At 44.5% G+C, this 24,385-nt stretch overlaps 2 protein-coding genes across 4 annotated transcripts; one reads left to right on the top strand and one right to left on the bottom strand.

Annotated features, from left to right (window-relative positions):
• The first annotated feature begins 427 nt into the window (after positions 1 to 427).
• LOC128754784 (nuclear distribution protein nudE homolog 1-B-like) lies at positions 428 to 4,423 on the top strand. Of its 2 annotated transcripts, XM_053857658.1 has the most exons (9): positions 428 to 585; positions 891 to 1,017; positions 1,101 to 1,254; positions 1,640 to 1,788; positions 1,854 to 1,990; positions 2,110 to 2,268; positions 2,338 to 2,423; positions 2,491 to 2,645; positions 2,791 to 4,423. In XM_053857658.1, exons 2-9 carry the CDS (start codon positions 932 to 934, stop codon positions 2,882 to 2,884), a joined length of 1,020 nt encoding a protein of 339 aa, XP_053713633.1. In that variant the 5' UTR covers positions 428 to 585; positions 891 to 931; the 3' UTR covers positions 2,885 to 4,423. The 2 variants fall into 2 exon arrangements, with proteins under 2 accessions (XP_053713633.1, XP_053713632.1); XM_053857657.1 differs by having other exon boundaries at positions 2,110 to 2,423.
• LOC128754782 (myosin-11-like) lies at positions 4,004 to 24,095 on the bottom strand. Of its 2 annotated transcripts, XM_053857653.1 has the most exons (42): positions 23,964 to 24,095; positions 21,747 to 22,111; positions 21,508 to 21,664; positions 18,778 to 18,805; positions 16,611 to 16,710; positions 16,462 to 16,488; positions 14,800 to 14,892; positions 14,644 to 14,707; positions 14,360 to 14,458; positions 14,157 to 14,300; positions 13,006 to 13,101; positions 12,818 to 12,936; positions 12,590 to 12,742; positions 12,349 to 12,522; positions 12,104 to 12,277; positions 11,930 to 12,044; positions 11,664 to 11,857; positions 11,479 to 11,600; positions 11,343 to 11,412; positions 11,110 to 11,270; positions 10,656 to 10,764; positions 10,450 to 10,581; positions 10,153 to 10,359; positions 9,938 to 10,075; positions 9,749 to 9,872; positions 9,504 to 9,675; positions 8,963 to 9,175; positions 8,751 to 8,895; positions 8,478 to 8,684; positions 8,311 to 8,415; positions 7,960 to 8,112; positions 7,649 to 7,897; positions 7,372 to 7,584; positions 7,088 to 7,300; positions 6,857 to 7,018; positions 6,651 to 6,779; positions 6,490 to 6,578; positions 6,300 to 6,423; positions 6,018 to 6,226; positions 5,835 to 5,943; positions 5,584 to 5,756; positions 4,004 to 5,086 (listed from the first exon to the last, which is right to left on the bottom strand). In XM_053857653.1, exons 1-42 carry the CDS (start codon positions 24,070 to 24,072, stop codon positions 4,957 to 4,959), a joined length of 6,069 nt encoding a protein of 2,022 aa, XP_053713628.1. In that variant the 5' UTR covers positions 24,073 to 24,095; the 3' UTR covers positions 4,004 to 4,956. The 2 variants fall into 2 exon arrangements, with proteins under 2 accessions (XP_053713628.1, XP_053713630.1); XM_053857655.1 differs by lacking the exon at positions 16,462 to 16,488 and having other exon boundaries at positions 4,005 to 5,086.
• Positions 24,096 to 24,385: the final 290 nt, after the last annotated feature.

Raw genomic sequence — 24,385 nt, 5'->3', positions numbered from 1 at the left:
GACACGACTCCATATTGATTATATTTGTACTGTAATAAGGAAAAGTACAATTACCTCCAAATTTAAGATAAGAAAACCACAAAATTATTATCATTATTATTATTATTGTTATTATTATTATTATTATTATTATTATTCTTGTTGTTGTTGTGGGTCTTGGGGACAATTGTTCATACAGTATTTGACTTGATGTCCTTTAAGTCACATTCCGGGGCCGCACACAGTTCCAGTTCAGGTCAGTTGAGCTGCTTGTTTTTTGCATGACTATATAGCAACTGGCCTCACAAAGCATGACGCATTCATTCACAACGAATGATGTACAACGTTTAACTTTAATGTAGCAAACGTCCTGCGGGAACGCCCTGAATAACCCGATTGGTTAGAATCTGCTGTCGGCATCTATATTGACCAATAGGAGTGAGGGATTCTGGCTTAGTTTGTTTTTGGTTGTTTAATCGCGTTCTTTGCTAAACACGATGGAAGAGTAGCGAATGTCGTTTATCCCCGACGTATTACAAACGACAACAGATTATTAGTGCATAAAAGTACCTTCAGTGTGGAATATTTTGGCTGCAGTCTGACTAGGTGAGTCGGCTTTAAGGTCTGTTTAGCAAACTGCGTTAGCTTAGCATAAAGTCCAACCGATGTAGTGAGCGTTGTTCTCGTTGTAAAACCTCTAAAAAGTACTTTTTCAAATGTCGTTGTGGTTTGTTCGTTTAACACGAGTATGTAGTGTCGCTCAGTCTTTCGTATCTTTCTATTGTGAAACTATTCTGAAGTGGCGATATTGTTTGAGACGTTAGCAAGTTAGCTATTGCTAACTGTAGTATCTGTGATGTTGTGGGCAGATGGAGAAAACGTTCACGACTATTGTGTTTTAAACTCTGCAGTTTGCAGTTTTTCTTTCATCTCGTCACTGGAGCCAGAGGAAATGGTAGAACCACCAAAACACGCCTTTGCTTCGATAGAAGAGGAGCTGGGCTTCTGGAAAGACCAAGCTCAGAGGCAGCAGCAGCGGTAACACCCACACAAAGTTTGTTATCATCCGTGAAATCTCTTATTTCTTTTACTGACTGCCAGCGGCCTTTGTTTGTTACCAGAGCCGAGGAGTCACAAGAGGAGCTGCAGGAGTTCCAACAGATGAGTCGAGATTATGAAGCGGAGTTGGAGGCTGAATTAAAACAATGTGAAGGCCAAAATAAGGAGCTGAGATCAGAAAACAGCCGACTCCAGATAGAACTAGAAAACATAAAGGTATTCAAGCAGTGGAGAACCACATTGTCAGTGGAAAAACTACATGTTCATGAGTGTATGTGGGTTGGATTTATGAGTATGTGGTGACTAAATATTACAGCAAATCTGTTGCTTTGCAGCTGATCATGTTCCACCTCTATGAGTCTTGAGTCTTTTGAGTCTGTTCACAAAAAAAACCCACTTTGCTTTAACAAGGATAGCGGTTACAATGCTGTGTTTACTCTTCTTATTCTTAATACTTACACTCTACTTATGCCGTGTTATTATATTCTGTTTATGTCTAATTTAAATTTGACCAACCTTGAACTGATCTATAAAATCAAGCTGCCACTGAAGTCTGTGCTGTCGTACTGTGCCGGGGCTGATGGCTATGTGACGCTTGCAGGAGAAGTTTGAGGCCCAACATTCCGACACGTTCCGTCACATCTCCACTCTGGAGGAAGAGCTGACTGAGACCAAAGCTGTCAGAGACCACCTGCAGAAGTACATCAGAGAGCTTGAGCAGTCCAACGATGACCTGGAAAGGACCAAACGGTCAGTGCCTCCATCTCCGTCGGCTGACTTGACTCATCATGAGCTGGCCTGCCTTTGTCTAACAGGGCCACCATCATGTCCCTGGAGGACTTTGAGCAGCGGATGAACCAGGTCATTGAGAGAAATGCTTTTCTGGAAAGCGAGCTGGATGAAAAGGAGAACCTGCTGGAGTCGGTTCAGCGACTGAAGGACGAAGCCCGAGGTAAACACAGACAGACAGACTGGCTACTATAAAAAGCAAACATGGTGGCGAGAGGAACGTAGTAAAACACTCTTCCATTTGAACTGATATGTGTTCCACAACACTTTCTCTGGTTGCAGATCTTCGCCAGGAGCTGGCTGTGCGTCAGAAGGAGCGGCGGCCCTCCAGCAGTCTGGGCAAAGACAGCGACCGAGCTGACCTGCTTGCTGCTAACCCGGTCACACCATCTAAACCCATGAGCTCCTTCGTCACGCCGCCCGCGTCCAGCATCCGCAGAGGTGAGCAACAGAAACGACAGTTCACTGGTTATAAAAAAATCCAACATACTCACCCTGACTTTGCTGTAGGCGACGGGCTAACAGGGACGCCCCTCACTACCTCTGCTAGAATATCGGCTCTAAATATCGTTGGGGAGCTCCTGAGAAAAGTTGGGGTAAGTGACCTTTCCAGAGCAACAAGTGATTGTTGGTGTCGTTTGAGACCCTTTCCATCTGGTTCAGAACCTGGAGTCCAAGTTGGCCTCGTGTCGAGACTTTGCCTACGACACCTCAGTCAGCAGACAGGCTCTTACCGCCGGTCCTGGAAGCCCTTCAGGTGTGGAGGGAAGTGGTGACCTCCAAAGCAACTGCATGAGCCCCCCTCCTCAGTATGACAGGTAAGTGTCCCTCAGACTTGGATGAGGAAGCTGCCGTCACCAACAATTCAACATGATTTTAGAAATACAAGGCAGCTACTGTGGCAGAAACTCAATTTTCTATATGTCTTGTGTGGGTATTCAAAGTCTCCGTCCTGTCTTGCAGTTTAGTGAAGCGGCTGGAGTTCGGACCTGCTCCTCCAAGAGGGATGTCGCAGGGCGCACAGTCTCCACAAGGGGGAGTCAAAATCCTGCTATGAAAGAGAAGCAGGGGTCGTCCAGCCAATACATGACCCCCTACTTTTTCACCAAGCTACGGGACTTTTTTTACGCTGACCTGCAAAACAGTTGCTACAACTTAACCATGTATGTCGCATCACAAGGGCCGCGTCGGTATTCCTCACTGGTTAGTGGTACCTAGCAACAGTTACTGGGATGTAAGCTTACTTGAAGCAAACAGTTGTTACATGACTTAAAAAAAACAAGCTCACAGTGCACTTCTATTTTTGGTGACATTAATCTGCGTGTTCTGACCAAGTCTAAACCAAAGCTGTAACAGATGCAGAGCAAGATGATGTTGGCGAATCTGACAAACCTTCAGAGCCGTGTAAAAAGGGTGAAAACGTTCATGCTCTCCACAGTTTGACAGAGTCATCAGGAATTCGTGGTGTTTCCGTCACCATCAAAAGGTTAAGGTTCTCATAGAAATTGTGCCCAAGCTTCAAGAAGAACAGGATTTCTCTCTTTATTTCACCTGATTGTTTTACTACATATATGAACCAATGTGAACGCACAAGACTGATATTAGTGCCGTTTGGTGTGATCGGTGCCTTGCTTGTGGGCGTCCCGAACCCTTGTTCTTCTGCTGCCCCAGGCCATGTTTTAACTTGTCAGATGAGCATTGTGTCGACGCGCCATGGCTGTTCATGTTTAACAAGATGTTCATCAGCTGGAGTGTTTATTTTTCTAAACAGATTTTAGTGGGTTTTTAGGTGAGCACAGAAGCATGAATGAATGTATAGGAGACATTCCCTTCAGGGATCGCCCTCGTGGGCAGTTGGGGAACAGAAGAGTAGAAGCAATAATAGATTTTAAGAAACGCACAGAGGATAGACTACGCTGTGTACGACGGCTACTCCTTATAGACTTGTATTATAGATGAGCATATCGAGGTAGAGGGTATAATGACGTGGGATTGAGGTTGTCGGTGGTTAGCTGTGGAGGCAGTTGTGAAGGAGGATTCATCGCTGGCTCCAGTTCTCTGCTGTAGAAAGATTATACTTTGGCTCTGTGATGCTTGGGTCGGCATCTCTATGGTTGGTCATCGATCAGATGCCATTTGTGGTGTTGAGGGAAAGAATGCAAGAGCAAGGCGATGTCCTCACTCCCCTCTGTCCTTGACTTTGGAAAGGGAATACTTGATAAATCCGTCACATCCTGTGACTCGGTGGTGTAAAGCCGAATCAACGCTATGTCGAAAAAGCTGCTGTGTAAATCGTCGTGTAGCTAACATCAGTATCTCCTGCCGTGTAGTTGAATAGCGAGAGCAGAGAAATGTAGCAGTTATCGAGTGGTATGCCATCCAGCAAGGTTAAATCCAAGTATCTTTAAGCAGCTGAAGTCTAACAAACTCATGGTTTCTGCTCTCCTTACCTTGAGCTAATGTGTATTTAATGCGTAAACACTGTGACGCCTGGACTGTAAACGTGCCTGAGACACTGAATCATTAACAGTTTCTGTTGACTGATCTTACTGACCAAGATATGGAAACATTAAACGGTGAAAATGATTTGTCGCTTTTTTATTTTTGAATTTTTTTTATTCGGTGTGCAGGTGTTTCAACATCGTATACAAGAAGTGACACATGGACAAACTTTTTTTGTTTTGTTTTTTTTTTGGGGGGGGGTTCTCAGCTGGACAAATGTGTCGCCAACAAGCTAGCAGGTTGAAGTGTCTCTAAATATTTGTACATGAACAAAGGTGGCAGTAGTTTAATAGTTGGTGATGAGTTGGATAACTGAGGCAGCACTGACGGACAGATGGTTACGGGATAATAATCTGGCTCAGTGCTGCTGTGAAACATGGACAGCAGTCACAGGCGACAAGGGGGACGTCGACACTCCAACAGATGTGTGGAGGCTTCGCAGGCTGGTTAATTAGAGGCACCTTTTATAGAGCAACCCTTGTTTAACAAAATCATCAGTGCGGTTAAAAACAGTGTTAAAGAGGTGTTAAAACAGCAGAGCCTCTGTTATCGCTTTGTGTCAAGGAAAGTGCTCGCAGAAAACCGATCGGTCAAAATGATGTCTGGTGATGGCGTTGTCTTGGGCTGCTAATCCATAGACCTGGTTCCGTTGAAGTCGTTTTGGGAGTCGCCCTCCTCCTCCGAGGCATCCTCGACCACTCTTCGGCCGCCGCCTGTTCGCCGAGGTGTGCTGGCGAAGGAGGACTCGTTTCCACGCCTGCAACACCGCAGAACGGACAACTCAGTGGCGCGATCTCGAGCGCCAGGAAGTTCTGCGCACACGCACTCATTTTGACTCCTGGATCAGGAAAATGAGCTCTGGTTACGGCGGTCGAACCAAGCGGTGAGAAAAATATGGCCACAAGGAAAACACAATCGGTAATTTTGTCACCTTCAATCTGGATTATGGGCGATGAACCATATTTATCTCTGTCAATGAAGATGGCAGGTTGAAGAGTGAAGGAAAAGGTCTGCTAGTTTTATGCGGTGACAGAGGCACGCTTGAGGCGTACTAGTACCTGCTGTGTCACTCCTTGGGTTCAGGATTGCCTCTGGAATAGAGATAGACACCAAGGTTTGGTGCTTCACATGATACTTATCAAGCTAGTGCTGCCTAATCTCTCTGAGTCAGACGAATCATAGAAGTCGAACACTGCAAGCCTCAACCCCCTGAAACTGGCTGGCAGAGTCACCATCTCAGAACTGCGATCCTACCTGAGTTTACTCTTCAGGGAGTTGACTTCTCGACTCATGGCGTCGTTGGCCTCGGTGGCTTCGTCCAGCTCTCGCTGCAGCTTCCTGCGTGCAGCTGTGGCACGCTGAGACTCCTCCTCTGACTCCTCCAGCTGCCGCTTCAGCTGCTTCATGCGAGTATTTGCCTTCTCCGCCTGGCGCACGACAAAACGGCAACATGCTCTCTGTTCATTTGTCCTTCTGAGAAAGCACCTCTGATGTGTAGCTGTTACCTGATCTTTGTACTGCTCCGACTGCTTCCTCTCGTCTTCCACCTGCATCATCAGGTCCTTCAGTTTCTTGTCTTTCTGGCGCAAGTTCTTTGCGGACGTCTGCTTATCCCTGAGGAAAAAAGATCTCCAAATATGAAGCCCACGTGGTGATCGCCAGCAGAACAAAGACAAACCACGACTGACCGATTCTCCTGCTCCAGCTGCTCCTCCAGCTGAGCCACTTTAGCCTCCAGGGCAGAGATGGAGGACTTGAACTTGGACTTGACCTGGTTCTCCATCTCCTGGAGTTTGGCCTTCAGCTCTTTGTTCTGGCGCTCCATCTGCTGCCGGGCGCTCTCGTTCTTCTGCGCAGTGGTGCGCTCCGTCTGCAGCTCGTTGGTCAGCTGATCCACCTGCAGGGGGCGGAGCATCTGTCAACGTGGCAGGGCGGAGGACGGCAGGCGACTGGCGGCGAGGTCCACTCGCCTGCTGCGTGCTCTTCCTCAGCCTGTCGTTGATGAGCTCCATGTTGCCCTGCTCCTCCTCCAGCTCTTCCTCCAGCTGCGAGATCTTGGCTTCCAGGCGGCGCTTCTCATCGGCCAGAGCCGACCTGCACACAAGCAATGGCCGTTGCTGACCTCCGCTCCGTGAGGATCAGAGTGATCTCCACACCTACTTTCCAGATGAGTTGCTGGCCAGCTCGTCTGAAAGCTCATCTCGTTCCGCCTCCGCTTGTTTCCGAGCTCTCTCAGCTGCTGCCAGATCCTGGAACACCGGACAAGGTCAGTCAGAAGCTGTGGACCCACACTCCCTCTGCTGATCACGGAGCGTGGCTACCTCCTGCAGCTGCATGAGCTCGGCCTCCAGACTCTTGGCTTTCCTCTCACTCTCCTTGGCAGTGGTCAGCACCTCCTCTCGCGCAGCTCGTGCGTCCTCCAGCTCCCTCTGGAAGTCCTTCATTTGAGCCTGTGGAGCACGCGGTGCAGGTGAATAATCCAGAAAACCGACGTTGTGTCTGCTTCTCCGAGGTTTGAAATACTGACCTGCAGCTTGCGGAGCTGCTTAATGGCCTCATCTCGTCCCTTATTGGCCGTATCAATCTGCCCCTCCAGGTCTTTCATGTCTCCTTCCAGCTTCTTCTTGGCCGCTGTAGCAACTGTCCTCTGCTTCCGTTCGTCCTCCAACTCCGTCTCCAACTCCCGCACCTGCAGACGAAGGAGCGGTCACCTCAGTGTTGTCCTCCAGATTTCTAATTTCTTCTTCCTGAACTCCACCTGTTTGATGAGCTGCCTCTTCTTCTCCTCTCCCATCTCGTCCCGCCCCTGCAGGTCTCTCTCGAACTGGGCCTTCAGAGCCTGCATGTTGACCTCCAGACGCAGCTTGGCATCTTCGGCCGCCTGCAACTCATCCTCCAGCTCCTCCAGCTGCGTTTTCATCTCATCCACCTGAGCCTCCAGGCCTCGCTTGGACTTCTCCAGCTCGTGCACCTGCCGTCAGAAGAGCCCGTAACCAGTTCAGTGCACGTGAACCAGACACATGTTGAAGTGAAACGACCTACGTTCTTTCCAACATCGTCTTTGGAGCTGATCAGATCTTCCATCTCCAGCCTCAAAGCCTTGTTGGCTCTCTCCAGCTCCTCCCTGGCATCCTGCGCCTCCTCCAGTGCCCGACCCAGAGACAGAGCTTTGGTCTCCTTCTCTCTGGCCTCAGCTTCTGCTCTGTCTCTCTCATCTGCATATTTGCTGGAGATGCTCTTCTCCTCAGCCAGCATCTGAGAAGAATCATGCGTCAAAACAAAATCCATCTCCATGGCAACAAAACCTGCTTAAACACACCTGGTCAAACTTCTTCTGCTTCTTCTCCAGGTTTGAGACGATCTGTCTCTGGTTATCCAGGTCCATCAAAGTGTCCTCCAGCTCCTGCTGCAGACGGTTTTTGGTCTTCTCCAGCTTGTCATACGCTGAGGCCTTCTCCTCAAACTGGGTGTTGGCCGCTTCCAGATCCCTCTGAAGACGCTTCTTACCTTCCTCCAGCAGCTCGATGTTCCCTGACATTTCATCCAGCTTCTTCTTTGCATCAGAGAGCTGCAGGGGATGAAAGGCGACGTTAGTTCCGACAATGAACCAAGTTCTGCTTCGTCTCTCACCTGGATGTTCAGGGTGGACACGTGTCTTTCCACATTTCTCTTGGCCTCCATCTCCTCCTCGAGCTGCTCTTGTAGACAGTTTTTATCATCTTCTGCTTGCCTCAGCTTTGTGGAGAACTGGAGCTTCTGACGCGTCTCCTCAGCCAGCAGCTCCTACAGCAGCAAGTCAGGTCAGAGTGTAGTTTGTAAGTCTTGCTCTGAGGAAAATGATGGATTCCTCCTGAACCCATGCATTTTGAGGAAACTTTTGAATTGTGTTTTCTGTTCTTTAAATCTTGTTACAGAAAAAAAGAATGAATTGATCCAAACTGATCACGTAATAACACGCTCACGACACCTGCTTCCATTCACCTGAGTGTCCTGCAGCTGTGAGCTGAGACTGGAAACATCTTTGCTCAGCTTGATGTTCTTTCCTTCCGCTTCATTCAGTAGGTTAGTCACGCTCTCCAGCTCCACCTGACCAAGACAAGCATCTTTCAGTGTTGGAACGACGTCCCTCAGCGGCGTCCCTCACCTACCGTGATCTTGGAGCAGCGCTCTCCCAGCTCAGCCTTCTGCTTGTCGCTGTCGGTGAGGCGGGACTGCAGGTCGTTCACCTGTCCTTCCAACTTCTTCCTTTTGTGCTCGCCATCCTGTTTGGCCTGCACCAGCGAGCGCACCTCCATGGTTAATTCTGACGTCTCCTTCTCCAGAGCTTGTTTGGCCTTCTCCAGGTTTGACTTCACCTGGGCGAGGAAGGAAACACTTTAATTCTCAATAAAAGACATTGAGAAAATGCTGCGCTGACTTACTCGTTTGGACTGCTCCAGCTGCTCCGTCAGCTCCTCCACAGCCTGAGTGTGCTTCTGTCTCATCTCATGGACCTGAGCCTCATGAGTTCTGTTCTCCTCATCCATGGCCCTCTTCAAGAGAGTCACTTCCTGCTCACGCTTGGCTCTGTGAATCACATAATAATCCAGACGTCAAGGTTAAACATAGATTTATATATTCATATATATCAGACCTTAATTCCTGTTGGGTCGCCGTGGTGTCCAGAGTGTCCTCCAGCTCAGATTTGAGAGCCTCCAACTCTTCTCCAAGGTCTCGCTTGATCTTCTCAGCTTTATTCCGGGCTGCTCTTTCAGAGTCCAGATCTTCTTGTAGGTCTGAGATGTGTCCCTCCAACTCCCGGATCTTCTTTAGAGCGTTGTTCTTCTGAGCAGTCTCGTCTTCTAACCTGAAATTCAAATGGTTTGACAAAAAGTCTGGGTGAACATCAAGCTGATGTTCAATAAAATGTGAATCTACGCTAAAAAGAATCAGCTTTTAGGGAGTCCGACGCATTCATGGACGAATGGGTCACAGAGAAATATGTTTTTCGCAGTGTGGGGTAGATGAGGCTTCATGACACAGTATTGACCATTGAGCACCATCTAATGTCCTCTGAAAATTAGAACACTGTTTCATCAGCCCTGCAATACTGTTTCATGATACCTCATCTGCCCATCACTAGTTTATTTTTTGCTTTTTTTTAGAATAACCAAGATGAAGCACTGAGTAATGACCTGGCTAGGGCGTTCTGTAGCTCCTCCTCCTTCTTGGCCAGCTGGGCTTTGAGGTCAGCAATCTGTGCCTGCAAGTCTGCTATCTGCTCCTGAAGATCATTGGACTCGGCCTCTAACTTCCTCTTCGCCTTATCCAGCTCCTGTCGACTCTTCTCCTCTTTCTTCAGGCGGACTGATGGGTTCAACAAAAGGTTGGCGTGGGTCATATTTGGGTGATGAATTTGACGAGCAAGAATCCAGACTACCTTCCAGCTCAGAGATCATGGACTCATGTTTGTTCTTGAGCTTGGTGAGATTCTTTGACTTCTCCTCCTCTTCAGCTAGGTTGGTGCTGTAGTCGGCGATCCTCTCTTCCATATGCTTCCTCTCCTGCATTATCACATAAACATTTTTAACCGCTTGTTTTAACCCAGAACCATGTTGCCCTGAAGCACCTTCAGCAGCTTGTTGTTCTGGTCCTCCATCACCAGCACATCATCCTCCAGCTTCTTGATTTTCCCCTCGCACGTTACTTTTTCCAGCTGTAGCTTTTGACGTGCGTCCTCCTCTTCCTCCAAATGCTCCTCCAATTCCTGTATAAAAACAATTGAACAGGTTGTGAATAATTAAAATCATATTCTGGTGATGAACCTGAAGCGGAGATCTGGACCTGCATCTGTTGTTGCATCTTCTTTTTATCCACCAAAAGAGACTGAGCACGTTCCTCCTCCTCATCAAGTCTAGCCTCCATTTCGTGTAGAATTTCTTCCAGCTCTTGCTTCTTAGCTGCCAGTCGCACCCTCATCTCCTCTGCCTCAGCATACAGCTCTGTCTCGGCCTGCAGCTGCTCCTGCAGGGCATTTCTCTCCTCCAAAACCTTCAACAGGGGGACATGCCGTGAGCCCAACAGATCTTGGGAGATCAAATATATAGTTAAATATAAACATATTTTATATTCTGTCTTTACCGCAGTGTGCTTCAATGTGATCTCTTTGAGTTCCGATTCAAACTTCACTGCGATTTCTTTGGACTTCTGCAGCTCCTCCTCCTTCAAGCTCATCTCTTCTTCTTGTCGGGTGACTTGGAGGAGAGGCTTGACCTGTCATGCAGGAAGAAGTGCGATGAGAAATAGTGCTTTTTCGTTTGAATATTTTGCTTTTTTATAAATCTGACCTTGGTGAAGAGTCTCCACCATTGCCAGTTCCTGAGTTTGAGATAGGCTGCACAGTTCCTCTGAATGACTTTCATGGCAGTAAGTTGCTGCTGTCTCTTACTGAACGCCCTGGAAACAAAAAAAATACGGATTGTAAACTACTCTACTTGTCCAAATCTGCTTTCTCTAATTTCGTCTTTTGACCTTACACATTTTTCAACCATTATTTTTTTCTTATCTGACTCAGATGCTTTCATCTTGCTGTCTCCATCTTCAAGTAGGTCCTTTGTTAATCTGGCTCTGTATCACGCATGAATCTGCACATTCTTATGCAGCTCAGCAACAACACTATTGGTCAGTTCTACAGGGTCAAACCTGCATTGACATACAAAACCACTACCTACTGTACACGCTATAACTCCCCCCTCCCAAGAAGACATCTGTGAAATAAAGTCAGTGAGTCTGTGTTCATACTTTCGGGCCAGATATCCTCGGACCTGAGCCTGGAAAGCGATGATGATGACTGTTATCTTCAAGTCTCTCTCCTCCTCCAGCTGTGCCAGGACTCCTGTACGGAAGAAGATCTTGCTCTGTCCGATTCGGTAGAGGTTTGGGTCCAGGTCCAAGTGCTTGATCTAGAATATCGGCCAGTTGAAAGATTCAGTGGCTTTCAAATGGGAAATCTTGATAGGAAATGCTGAGCTTACCATGAGACAACAGGCCTGTTTCCCGTCCATAAATCCTTTGGGTATTGCATTGGCAGCCAAGACTTCATATCTGTGAGGAGAGGGATAAGTCGGGACTCAAGCAGAGAGGAGAGTGAAGGTGCTTAACCCCACTCACCGCTGACGAAACTCCTGGAAGACAATTCGATTTGGAAATCCTTGTCGGCAGATTCTGATCCCTTCCAACACACCGTTACACCTCAGCTGTTCCAGGACGAGGTGGGCATCAAGCTTCCCTGCCTGATCAAACGATCAGATATTATAGCTGCGTTCAGACGAGGTACACTGGTGACTATTCTTTACCCTCTTCTCGTGGTTGGGAATGATGCATCTGACAAAGTTGGGCTGGGTGTTGTGCAGCGTGGTCATGAGTTTGGCCAGAGACTCCTTGTAGAGCTGCCCCACTGTGCGGAACATTCCCTTCTTGGTCTTTGAGCTACTCGGCATTGAGCTGTCGGACATCTTGGCTAGCGTGTCCAGACCCACCACTCTGTCAGCTGAAAGAGAGTATCACACAAACATGTTCTAAACCAACGCCACTGAGCTAAGAAGGAAAAAAGAACTCTTACAGTCTTTCCAGAGATCTTGAACAAAAGAGCTGGAGGAATTGCTCAGCAGCGCTGTGACATTGTCATTCAGAGGGTCCATGTTCTTCGTCAACCAGGCGGTGGCGTTGTAGTCCACCTGCAAGAAAGGTGAAGGTTGAAATAACAGGCACTAAAAGTAAGTGAGGATTTGCTGACCTTCCCAGCATAATGGAGAATGGAGAACTCTGTTTTGTCTTTGAGCTGTTTGGGTTTTGCAAATTTGCAGTGAGTTCCTTGTGTGTTCAGGAGTTTCTCCACAAATGACACATCAGTGGCTTTGGGGAACCAGCATTCTTCATCCAGCAAAGCAAGAATACCGGGAGGATTGTTCTGCAGACAGAATGAGATCATCAACACGGCAGGATTCCAAAGGAGGAAAACTGAACTTCCCATCCACTTACTGGCCTCTCAATGAGCTCGATGCAGGGCTGCAAGTCGAGGCCGAAGTCGATGAAGTTCCACTCGATTCCCTCCCTCTGATACTCCTCCTGCTCCAGGATGAACATGGTGTGGTTGAAGAGCTGCTGCAGCTTCTCGTTGGTGTAGTTGATGCAGAGCTGCTCAAAAGAGTTGTCCTGCAAGACACACGGAATAGACCTGTGTAGTTTTGTCTCGACAAGTGCTTTCAAGAAGAGAACACACCTCAAAGATCTCAAAGCCAGCGATGTCAAGGATTCCCAAGAAAGACGCTCCCTGGCGCTTGGTCTTGTCCAGGGCTTTGTTGACGCGGGCCAGGATCCAGCGGAACAGTCGTTCGAACACAGCTTTGGCCAAAGCTTCCACGGCAAAGTCAGCCTGAGAACAGCAGAAAACTGATAAGACAGGACGGTCTAAGGCAAGGTAAGGTGATTCATCAAAGGTTGTCGGTACCTGCTCCTTGGTCTGAGCCTTCTGCACCACTTCTCGGCCCACTTTGATTCGAGGAGTGAGGATGGCACGGGTGAAGTCCGTCACATTGATACCCTGCAGGTGACACACCTTCTGTGCAGCTGGAGAGGTTCAGGACTGTGTGAGACTGCAGTGCTAATCCAGGAGATACAGTAGGTTCTTCACGTCACCTGTGTTGTCTGGCATGGTTGCTTGCTCCTGGTTTCTCTCCTTCTTGAACTCAATGTTGCCCAATTGCATGACTGTGGAACAAACCTTCAGTATATCTGCGGAAGGAAACACAGGTGGAACTCAGGAAACAAAGGTTCACCAGCATTTAATCATATGTGAACTTTACTGCATGCATACTTTACTAGAATGAAGACCACTGTCAAACGGCTATTTTACACCTCTGGGCCGTGAAGGCTGCGCGATGCAAGATGCTCAGTTATTAGCCACATATGGTGGCAGTAGTGTGTCACTGAATTGACTCGACATCTGCAAATCTGTGATAGTTAACAACTATGGAGAAGTTCATGAAAAGAAAAAAATGATGCAGACAGTGATGCCGCCCCAACAGTAAAACGTGTTCATGAAAGCACAATACTTTTATTTACACTTCACTTATATCTTCTTTAGAGTTTAAACATATTGTTTTTATTCAATGATATTTAGACAAAGTTTTATTAGATTTATTTTATTCCGAATTCTATTCAATTTTATCAATTTTCTCAACAGTTTGCATCAAGAGCATCAATTTTTTTCTTATTTTTTTTTTTTAGCAAATTTGCTGAATATGCCTAGCAGCTGGTTCTGCTGCTGGTTGGACTTTTCGATGATAAATAAATATCTTTGCGATGATCACATGGTTTCATGTCATTTCACCAGGTTTTGGTTTGTTTACGTGTAAGTAGGTTAAATATGGTTACTGATCTCAAATGAAATCAAGAGGAATGAATCAGTTCTATTCATTCATTTGATCGGGGAAAGGTGGGCCCCGAGATCAAAAAGGTTATGAACCCCTGATCTACAACATAATTCGTATTCATTGTACTCTGAATACAATGACTTCAATCAGACAGCAGGTGGCAGTAGCGTCACTGAGTTTCTACAACACTGACTCAGGAGACAGTTTCTCAACGATTCAATTTAAAATGCAAACGTTCATAAAATATAAAATAATAATATAAATAGCAAAAAAAAAAGAAGATCAACTCATTTACATATAAAGATAAAGTAGAGTTTTCAAACCACCAGTTAAGACTGATAACCCAGGAGTCTTATTTCCTTATTTCATTCCAGTGTTAAGTCGTAAATCTCTCTCTATGTTTCTATGTGGTACCTATTCTCTCCTCGTCTGTGATGCCCATGATCTTCATGGCCTCCATGGTTTCGTCATACATCTCATCGTCTTGCTGGCCGGGGATCTGGACATGGCCAGCACTCAGAAAGCGATAGTTGGAGAACGGCTCCAGCAGAAGCTCCTCTGGAACGAGAGCTCCAGTGAGCCATTTATCTTCATGCGCATTCAAAGGATGAGCTCACCTCGCAGCTTGTCCTTGGCGCCAGCAATCATGTAGTAGAAGATGTGAAAGGCTCTTTCTATCTTGGCTTGTCTGATGCAGCGAGACTTCTCCAGCAGGTCTGAGAGCGTTCGGGTGTTAAAGAACAGAAACACACTCTCTGCTCAGTGCTTTGGCCAAAACCTTTGTTTCACCTTCTCAGCGGCTCGGGTCAGCGTTTGTTTTGACCGGCTTTCATTCAGAAAAAGGGTTTGAGAGGAACATGCTTGAATGAAGGAGTTAATTCGACATAACAAGGAAGGATACAAGTCTCAATGTTGGCTCCAACAATGTATCCAGTGACGTCAAAGTTGATGCGGATGAATTTACCCTGAGATAAGATTAGACGAAGAAGGTGGCAAGGGTTAAAAAAAATGAAAATGCATGAAATGAAAACTGTACAATTGATGAAGCTAAACTTACAAATCGAGAAGAGTTGTCGTTTTTGATTGTTTTGGCATTTCCGAAGGCCTCCAGAATGGGGTTGGCTTGCAGGAGCTGCTTCTCGAGCTCCCCCTAGTGAAGATAGGTAAACGTGGCTGTCACACACAAGTACATGGAGGGTGGGTTATAATACAGATGATAAGGCGATGATTCAAATGAGGGTGAGTTCATGAAGAAGTGTAGAAGTCTGTCAGCAAACAACATGGGACAGTTATCTTCTCTGAAAGCATATTTGTCTTGATGAGACACATAAATATCTCCCTAGACTTGAAAGCAAACTGAAGAGACAAGACAAAGAAATATGCTGTAAAGGTCTGAAGAGTCCAGTGGGCTTTTACTGCTTGGCGACACTCACAAACACAACTGTGATCTCCTTGCAGTGTGAACACTCCAGAACATGCCGATAAGTGAAGCAGACACTCTGTCGCTGCGCTCTAAACTAATCCAGCTGATCAAAAGAACCTGTAACATCATCTTTAAAAAGACTCCTGCTTAAAAACAAGGATCCAAAACGATGTGTCTTGACTCATTTATTACATGAGTGAGGCTAATAATGCGGACAGAGATACAGACCAGCTTTTGAGGTGCAGACCAGCAGTGACAAAGCAGAGAAGCCCAGCTCATGGCAACCACTGGAGGAGACAAAGCAGATGAAAGAAAAAGAGAAGCAGCTCGCAGAGAAAGAAGAAATTGAAAAGGACTCATCATAGGAGAAATGAAAGGCAGCAGGATGTAAAAATATTTCATGACACCAGATCTTAAAAAAAGGATATCATGTCAATGCATGCGGAGTAATGAACTTCACCACAAAAAAGGCAACACAAGTAAAAGTTAATGTAGAACTAGATGTGGGACTTTAAGACATATGTTTTTTTTTTATTAACTACAGACAAATAGCATTAATCTAAGCAAATAACACAGATTAATAAACTGCATTCTCAGTTCCAGGTGCACCCTATGAAACAATGTGATGTCATCAATAAAAAAGAAAAGAAAAACGCTCATCATTGGAGCACTTCCATCATGATGTTTAAGGTGAACAGATTCAACTGAAGCTTTTTTAATGGAGTCCCATCCCTAGCTAGAACACTGTCATTAAATATTTAAGTTCAAGGTTCATTTTCTGAGTTTTTGAAGTATTGTAGAAACTGGCTCTAGTATATGATCAAGTTGCTACATCTAGAAAAGGGTAGCTGTTAGTCTATTCACAATCCCAGCACAGTGGCACACATCATCAGACAAAAACAATGACTCTAGTCTGAGAAACTTGTGGAGAACGTTGGGAGGTTGTGTTTGAGGGCAAGAGGAGACAACCATGCTCACACTGTGCTTGTCAGTCTGTGAGTGACCCGTTCACCGCAGGATTCTTTCTGACCTCTCTTGCGGTGCAAGGGTGTTCAACACGGGAAACAAAATTCAAACATATTAATCTGGCAAATAACTGGAGGATTGTCACGATGATCATGCAATTCATCTCTCACTGGAGTTGGACACAACACATGTGAGCAACTAATCTCTAGGAGGGAAACACACCTCTTGGGAACTAGGTGACACTATTTTCATGCACTTTTAAGAATCACACAAAAACTCCACACGATAAAATAAAAAATGAAAACACTCCAGGCAGTCCCCTTTACTCACATAGGCCAACTGTGTTCCTGATTGTTGCTATTTGGAGGAATATACAGGGTTATTCAAGATTACTCTGGACAGAGTTACATGAGCGAGAAGCAAACAACCCTCAGATCCTTTATTTCATTTAACAATAGTCAGGTAAAAAACATACTTACTGCACTGCTGTCTTTTTTGCCTTTGTGTGAGGAGGCTACGACAGCCAGATACTGGATCACCTTCTTGGTGTTCTCTGTCTTGCCAGCACCGGACTCCCCACTGTGAAAGAAGAGCAAGTTACCAGTCACTACTGACAGGGCTTCGCACTGATCGGTGTCGTTCCACAGTTTCGTATTACTTGTTTTATATATATGCCCAGGGCAAACCATCTTTAAGACCTTTTATAATTCATTTGATTTCAAACATAAGCAAAAACCCTCCCAGAAGACAAACCAGATCACAGACCAAGTCATGCACGGCTCCTTAAAAGGCATGCGATGCTCTATGTGTGTAAAGGTTTGGCAGTACCGAGACGAATCCAATTACTTTGTCCTGCTCTGGTCTGGCAGATACACAGTGTCAGGGCTCTGACTTTAGGCAGACATTAGAGTGATGTAAACTTGTCGGTTATCGGACAATCTCTATAACTCTTCCAATCTACGAAAGAGCCTATTACTAGTGTCCTATGTGAGATTGAATCATGAGGCTCGACTTTTATTTTGGATGCACTTTCTCTTGGGCAGTGGGAGAAAACCAATTTATTACCAGGCTAACTTAATTTGTCAGAGAGTTAAGATCCCTATAAGGTTCATTCTCGTGATATTGTCGCTTTTATTATTTGGCACTGCCGGATATTTCCATGACGCACGGGCCAAAAAAAAAATTTAATTAAGCATGTTTTTTTTTTAAGTGAAGACAGTTAGAAGACTGTCTGTAGCACAAAAAAAACACCCTCCAAATCCACAATGGAATTCAAGAACACATGAGAGTGACAGAGTCCGCAATTATTATGCAGGTCAAAGGTCTTTGTTCACATCCTGCCACTAAAGCACAGCTGATTTTTAGTCCACAGTTTGGTGCTATGACAACATAGAGGCAGTTAAAAATAGCAAATTTAACACCACTAAAAAAAGATTGTTTATTGACAAAGGAAATTGTTCCAAATCCATCATGTTAAAATCTTGATTCTAGATGGATTCTGTGGGTACAAATTTGACTTGTGCTTCAGTGTTTTCTTAAGGCGACTGTTGAAATATTGGATTACTATGCAAGCGGTCCACAGATATCAAATCAGAGACCACAATGTTTTGTTAAGAGAACTGCAGTAAGCCTGGTGAGTTGGAAGAGTTTTGGACAGACTGAACAGCAGCAAGCAAACCCACTGTTCAGAGAACCATCAATGACAACACAAAACTCGAGTCAGAAAAGTCAAGGATCAGTGATAGAATGTGGAAATCAACAAACTTCCTTCTACATTTGGTTCATTCACTTGCTATTTAGCTGGTTACTTCTGCATCACTGTTTACAAAACAAAACGTTTGTAGTCATTTTACGGTATCGAAATTATCGCTACTGTTTTCTATAACACTAGCTTCAATAATGATAATGTATTTGACTATGAATGAATAGCACCAAATGTGCTAACTTACGTGGACCATTAAGCAACAGCTGGTATACTCACACGCATGGACCAGCACAAACATATGACATTCCTCGTGCTGCACGCCACACATTTTTGCCATATATGGCTTTTGCTGAGATTGAACTAAGCTGGAGTTTAACTGAACCAAAATGCCACAAAAAACTACACCTTCATGTGTTTTATCATAGTGCACAACGTAACCCCCCAACTTCAGTAACCAACAGCTGGATGTTTTTCAGGTTTAAATGCGTACTTGAGTATTTCAGAGACATGTCAAAGCACAACTGGATTACTTCACAGGACCAAAAAGTAATAAGATAACACTGTGGAGTGATCCTAATGACTCAGTTATAGATTTAGAGTGTGAAATACCATTCATGATTCTGCTAAACTCATTCACAGAGTGATAGAATATCAAAAATGCAGTTGATGAAACGGCACTTCAGATTACAGAGTCAACGACAATATCTATTCCGTCACTATTTCAACAAATTTCAACTTTTGGTTTCAGGCCGCACTTTGTTTTGGGCAAAGAGAAGAGAGCCTCCTCATTGATCTGAGGTGTCGCAGCTCAGTGACCTCTGTTTCTATGATGGGTTCTGACATATGAGAATATTACCAGAAGGCAGTGACATTCAGCATGTGCAGTACATCAGTTATCACAACATCAATACCAGACTGCTACTTTTGAGAAATTCACTCACGTGCAAAGGATGGACTGGTCCTCGCGATCTGTGGGAGAGAACATAAGCATAAAAATCAGATGGCTTTAAAGAGAAATTTGGCTTCCAGTTAAATGGTTTAAACAGTTTTGTAAGCCTCCTCAACACTTCATATTGTGCCTTTTTTTAAGAATAGTCAATATTCCCCACAAAGAAAAAATAAACTGGAATATTGACTCATTCACACTTCCATTCATTACTTTTCCCAGGCAGTGTGTGTAGATCCATGCAAAATTATGAGATCAATAGAATTATTTGCAATACAAATGTGCTATTACATATTTATTATACAATGGTAGTGAGATCAGCCATGATGTACGTTCCAGAGACTCTGACTGAAAGACAGGAAGTAGAGTCCCTAGTGGGTGAGCTGGGAGTAGGAAGGATCAGAAATGCGCACATCATGTGAAGTAGTTTGAAGAAGTGAAGAACGGCATATGATTTGGTCACATGAAGAGGAGGAAGGGTGGTGAACGATGAATGTTAATGGAGCTACCAGGTAAAAAGAGAGGAGGAAGACAAAGAAAGTATTTTATGGATGTGATAAATAATGACATGTATCCATTCATCGACCGATTGCTTTAGCAAAAGGCAAGTCTGTGTCGCCGTGGTAACACATTTTACCATGAACCAGGACTCTGATCATTATTCTCAATGACTAAATGCAGCAAATACTGAGATCCCTGGAGAGTCCATTGATGCTTGTTTTAGGAATTATTACTCTCCAAAGAGGCAACGGAGGAACAAGTTGTCAATCTCTGATCGGAAGGATGATGCAGTAACTTGCATTGCAAAGTAGCATGCAAGTAATGGTTGGATGTATATCACATAAATCCAAAATATAACATTGATGGCAGATGAAACATGACAGTGAAGTAACTAATGTAGCGTCAAATATTCTTCACACAATAGAAACCACTGTCCTGAAAATCACCTTCATGTGGCTCACATTTAGATCTCACGGACTTCAAAGTCTGAGGCACAATTTAGGGGTAAAGGGAGGTCAGCCAAGATTGCAGGAAGGGTGTTTTAAAACATTCTGCAGTTATCAGTATGCGATTAAGTTCCACCAAACTGAACAGCTCTTGTAAGGAAAAAAGAGTTTGCACCATTAGCTTCCACGTCATGGGAAAACACGCTAGCGCGACAACAATAACAACCAAGAAGTGGCAGCTGCACTGTTTAGTCAGACCCCAAAAAATCTCTGAGACACCAACACTAGAGGAGCCTTCTGTGTACATGTGAGAAAGCTAACATGTTTAGTGCAGTATAAATACATCAACTCACATCCATACTAACACAGCGTGTCAGTGTGGGTCTGCTGTCCTCGTAAACTCATCACAAGGAAAGAGATGTATTGTGTATAAAGTCTGCAGCAGGGGGAAGGAAGAGGAAGATGCCATGGAGCTAGAATCTTATCCAAACACCACAAGAACACATTAACCATCTCCCCGTTGGTGTTTACATATTACGTAATGATGACAAACTGAGGTTTTTCAGACACTACATTAGAAGCAATGAAAATACTTCCACGCGTAAACATGCGTTTCAGATGCTCACACTGCAGGTACCAGGAGAAACGTGTGTCTTCTACACTAACAAAAGATCCTCACTTTCTTCCCACTCACACACTTGACATAAACATCCTTGCCAAGGGAGTCCCATGATTCCACTGATTGTCAGATCTGATAAAAGATGCAGTGAAGCATCAGCCAGGGCAGTAGGAGAGGCCTTTGCACATTCATAAAAGCATGGGTCATTAAAAATGCAGATGCTGGAGAGTCATCAGATTAATGCAGTTTATCTTTCCCAGTCAGAGCCCACTATTGAACCCTCATCTTATGACAACGCTACAATGCAACAATGAGAGTGTGAATGCATTGAAAAGTAACCAGATAGTGGATAAAGTTATGCATTTTTTTTAATAATATAAATTTGTGACCAGCGACCTATGAGCTACAATCATTAGGTTTCTGTATCCACCAGAGACACTTCCTTTGTGCAGCTGGTTCTCACAATATAAACACGGTATACAGTTTCATTTGTCATCATGTTTTACTAGGATAACTGACAACAACAACAAATAAACTGTGAGAAAAGTTGAGAAAGGCTGTGGAAGCTGCTTGGACAGGAAATAGTTTTTAACTCCCCCCAATCCCACTTTACCAGAAAGTCAACTCCTTTGAGAGATCATCGTCACGCAAGAATAGAAGTCAGCGGGCACAGGCCCGTGGACGCACAACACAGAGACGCCATGAGAAACCGAAGTCAACAACTCTGTGTAGTCAACTATCCAAATGACTGGCTGCCAAACAGGAAACAACTCGGCAGACAAGTGGACAAACCATGACAAACTGCTAGGCTTTAACTATGAATGTTAATAACATAAACAACAACATACATCAACATAAAAAACAACTTATTTATATGTGTATTAGCAGCATATTATCCATGAATTATTCATTACAAAGTACAGATTAGTGTCTTATTGGAATGGTGAGTGAAACTCTAACTACTACATTCACTACATACACAATAAAGCTGAATGAGCCACTCTATTTTAAAACATTTGAGGTGTTAAAAGTGATTTTTTTTTTTTAAAGTAAACTGGTGACTGGCCACAAAGTTATTGTTATATCATCTTTTTCTATTGCACAGCTATTTAAGGGTAAGAGTGGCGCTATCTCTCAGCAATTCAACACAACACAGTACCTTGCATCATGTTTCTGTAGGCGTTGTCGGTTATGGAGTAGATGTGAGGAGGGACTTCATGACGCTTCTTCCCTTTGTACATGTCGATGATCTTCTCTGAGTAGATGGGCAGCATCTTGTAAGGATTGACCACCACGCAGAACAGGCCAGAATATGTCTGAGGGGGTTCAGAATCACCCATGTTGGTATTTTAATTCTAAGCAGGATTTATTCTTGATGCATTTTGTTGTTATACTTACATAAATGAGTCCTGAGAAGTACCTCTCCCGCAGGTTGTGCAACACAGAGGCTTCGTTCAGGCAGGTGAGCTCCGCCATGTCCTCCACCTTGCTGAACTTTGGCGGGTTCATCTTCTGGATGTCATCTTTGTTGACCGTCACCTTTTTGCCGTTGTCAGCCAGCTCCACCAGCACCTCGTCGCCGTGCTCCTCCTTGACGCTGGCCGCCTCAAAACCATGCTTTTCTGACGGAATCCACACGAGCTTCTTGGCAGACCAGTCGGCCTGGACCATCGGGCTGTTCAGCAAGTCCTTGTCGACGAAGAGGAATTTTTCATCCTCACTTGTGGCTTTGTTGGACATCTTTACCTGGAGGGAACGGCCAACTGGAAAAGTATTGGATAATGATTTAAAGACACTTGAGTGTGGACGAATTCATTTTCATAGTATATATATATATATATATATATATATATATATATATATATATGTAATGTAAAAATGCATCATATTATTTATTTTTCTCATGTATTGCCGCTAATAAACTGGTTAATAAATACATCTATGTCATGATAAAAATGTCAATTGCTAAACGATGCATCCACCACAATAAATTGTTTACTCAGCAACATTTCTTATCATGTCTGCTCCCCCCTTCATCTACCCACACCCTGCTCCCTCTCTCTCTGTCTGCTTCGATCTTATTTTGTGATGACCATATATGGCCCCCTTCTCTGGAGCAGGACTTTTTTCTGCGGACCCAAACAGCAAGGCAAGTGAACTCCCAAACAAAGCCCTTATAGGGAATAGTATGTCTCGAGCCAGCCTGGTGGTTTACTCCAACATGATAACAGGGAGGAAAGGATACACTTCCAGTGTTTGCTAATAGTAATTTTTAATTCTCAAATTGTCCACGAGTTAGTGCGGCGACACCTGTGGATATTGAAGCGGCACAGCAGGCATTACTTTTCTAAATTTGAATATCTATGACACTACTGCCCACCTTCCTTTTCTTACAAGTTTCTGCATCTTCTTTACACTTGGTGAATAACATACACTAATATGTGAACTTCGGTTCGACATTTTCAAAAGCCCCTGAATCAAACGAATAATCTGAGGAGTCAAGACATGTAAGTCGATGCTTTGATGGTCTTCTGCAGATAAAACAGGCTTTCCCTGACCACATTAAATGCTGCTGAAGCCTCCGTGTCACCCACTTGAACTTTCCTCGCCATTAGCACTTACTACATTTGTGATGTCTCTGTCTTTATTGTGTCAACACAGCCTGTGTTTACTGAGCACAGGAGACTAAAGAGGGGCTGACAAGTTAATAACCTCCATCATGGATTCTTGCAGATGATGAAAAGAACCTTACATTTTCTGGTAATGACACAGCTACCAGCTGTTCATTCAATTCAAACGAACATTTAACACAACGTTCAGCACTGTAACATTGCAGTGAAAATGATGTGAATGATCGACTCTCATAAATGAACCGGGTTAGCAACCAAAAATAATCAACCGGAGGAAGAGTCGCCCTGGAGAATAGATGACCCTCTATCAGAGGGTGGAGGAGGTTGAACTTGAGGGCCTGTGAATGGTCCTCGCCTCTTGAGCTCAGACTGACTTGTTGTTAATATCAGTGTAATTACAAACAGTCAGAATAGAATAAGCCACACTGTCCTAATATTAGCACAATGAATAAAATAACAAGATGATAAAGGTCACAACACAAGAACAACAAAAATGACAGGATAAGACGTTTGTTTAAATTGTACTGTGTTTGGATGGAAAGGTTATTTTTGCACATTGAATTAATTTTATTTTATAGCATGCAACCTGAAGTGTATATTTATTGACCTAGTAATCTATGAGTCATTCATGTTTAAACATACTGATCACTGAATCGACAATTCTACCGTGTATTTATTAAGGAAAACTGTTATTTCACAGTGAATATGCAGATTTACACATAAAACACGAACCAAAGCTTTATACAAAGCTCTAGTTAGCATAGCTGAGGCAAGTGCACGGTACGTACACGTATTTAGTATTCATGGCAACATATTAATAATTATGTTGCAAATAATGATGCAACGTTTTATTAATGCTTAACTGCGTCGTCACTTTTCTTACACTAAATGCTAACGTTTTAGCAGCAGGTGGAATGGCTCGTTACAGACGGACCATGAACGCCTCACGTCATCCGGCAACTTCACTCAACCGCGGTGCACTTACTTTGAAAGAATGACCTGTCGACAGGAGCTCTTGGTTCCGAGAGGTGACGGCTTGGAGAGTCCGGCGCTGACGAGGTACTCGAGAACCAGTCCAAACGACGCCGGTCCATTTCCGCGACGAGTCATTTAAAAGGTGCTCCGTCGCATCTGGGCGGGCCGAGGACGCGGAGGCCCCGCCCCCCGCAGCATCCACTTCAGAGGAGGAAGCAGCGAGGAAGAGGTGATGGAGTCCTGTTGAAGTTACTTTTCAAAAAGAGTGTGACCACAAGTTCATTTGGAAGCAGCCCACTGTTGATGACCTTTATTAGAATGATGATAATGATTATTAGTGTGATGCAAATTGCCTAATAATGAGACAAAAACACTACAAATACTACTATTACACGTTTACATTGCAGTATATTCACGCTGTACATGGACATG

Source organism: Synchiropus splendidus, chromosome 2 (genome assembly GCF_027744825.2).
Source record: "Synchiropus splendidus isolate RoL2022-P1 chromosome 2, RoL_Sspl_1.0, whole genome shotgun sequence".
Classification (NCBI taxonomy): domain Eukaryota; kingdom Metazoa; phylum Chordata; class Actinopteri; order Syngnathiformes; family Callionymidae; genus Synchiropus; species Synchiropus splendidus.
This window is presented reverse-complemented; position numbering and strand designations above follow the sequence as displayed.

Bases quoted from the DNA above. Each gene is read 5' to 3' on its own strand.
- LOC128754784 (XM_053857657.1), top strand. From the start codon at position 932: ATGGTAGAACCACCAAAACACGCCTTTGCTTCGATAGAAGAGGAGCTG. The intron at 1,255-1,639 runs GTATTCAAGCAG...TGACGCTTGCAG, and splicing joins TAGAACTAGAAAACATAAAG to GAGAAGTTTGAGGCCCAACA. The intron at 2,646-2,790 runs GTAAGTGTCCCT...CCTGTCTTGCAG, and splicing joins CCCCCTCCTCAGTATGACAG to TTTAGTGAAGCGGCTGGAGT.
- LOC128754782 (XM_053857653.1), bottom strand. From the start codon at position 24,072: ATGGACCGGCGTCGTTTGGACTGGTTCTCGAGTACCTCGTCAGCGCCG. The intron at 11,413-11,478 runs GTGAGTGGGGTT...CTCTCCTCACAG, and splicing joins TTCCAGGAGTTTCGTCAGCG to ATATGAAGTCTTGGCTGCCA. The intron at 10,360-10,449 runs GTAAAGACAGAA...CCCCTGTTGAAG, and splicing joins TCACATTGAAGCACACTGCG to GTTTTGGAGGAGAGAAATGC.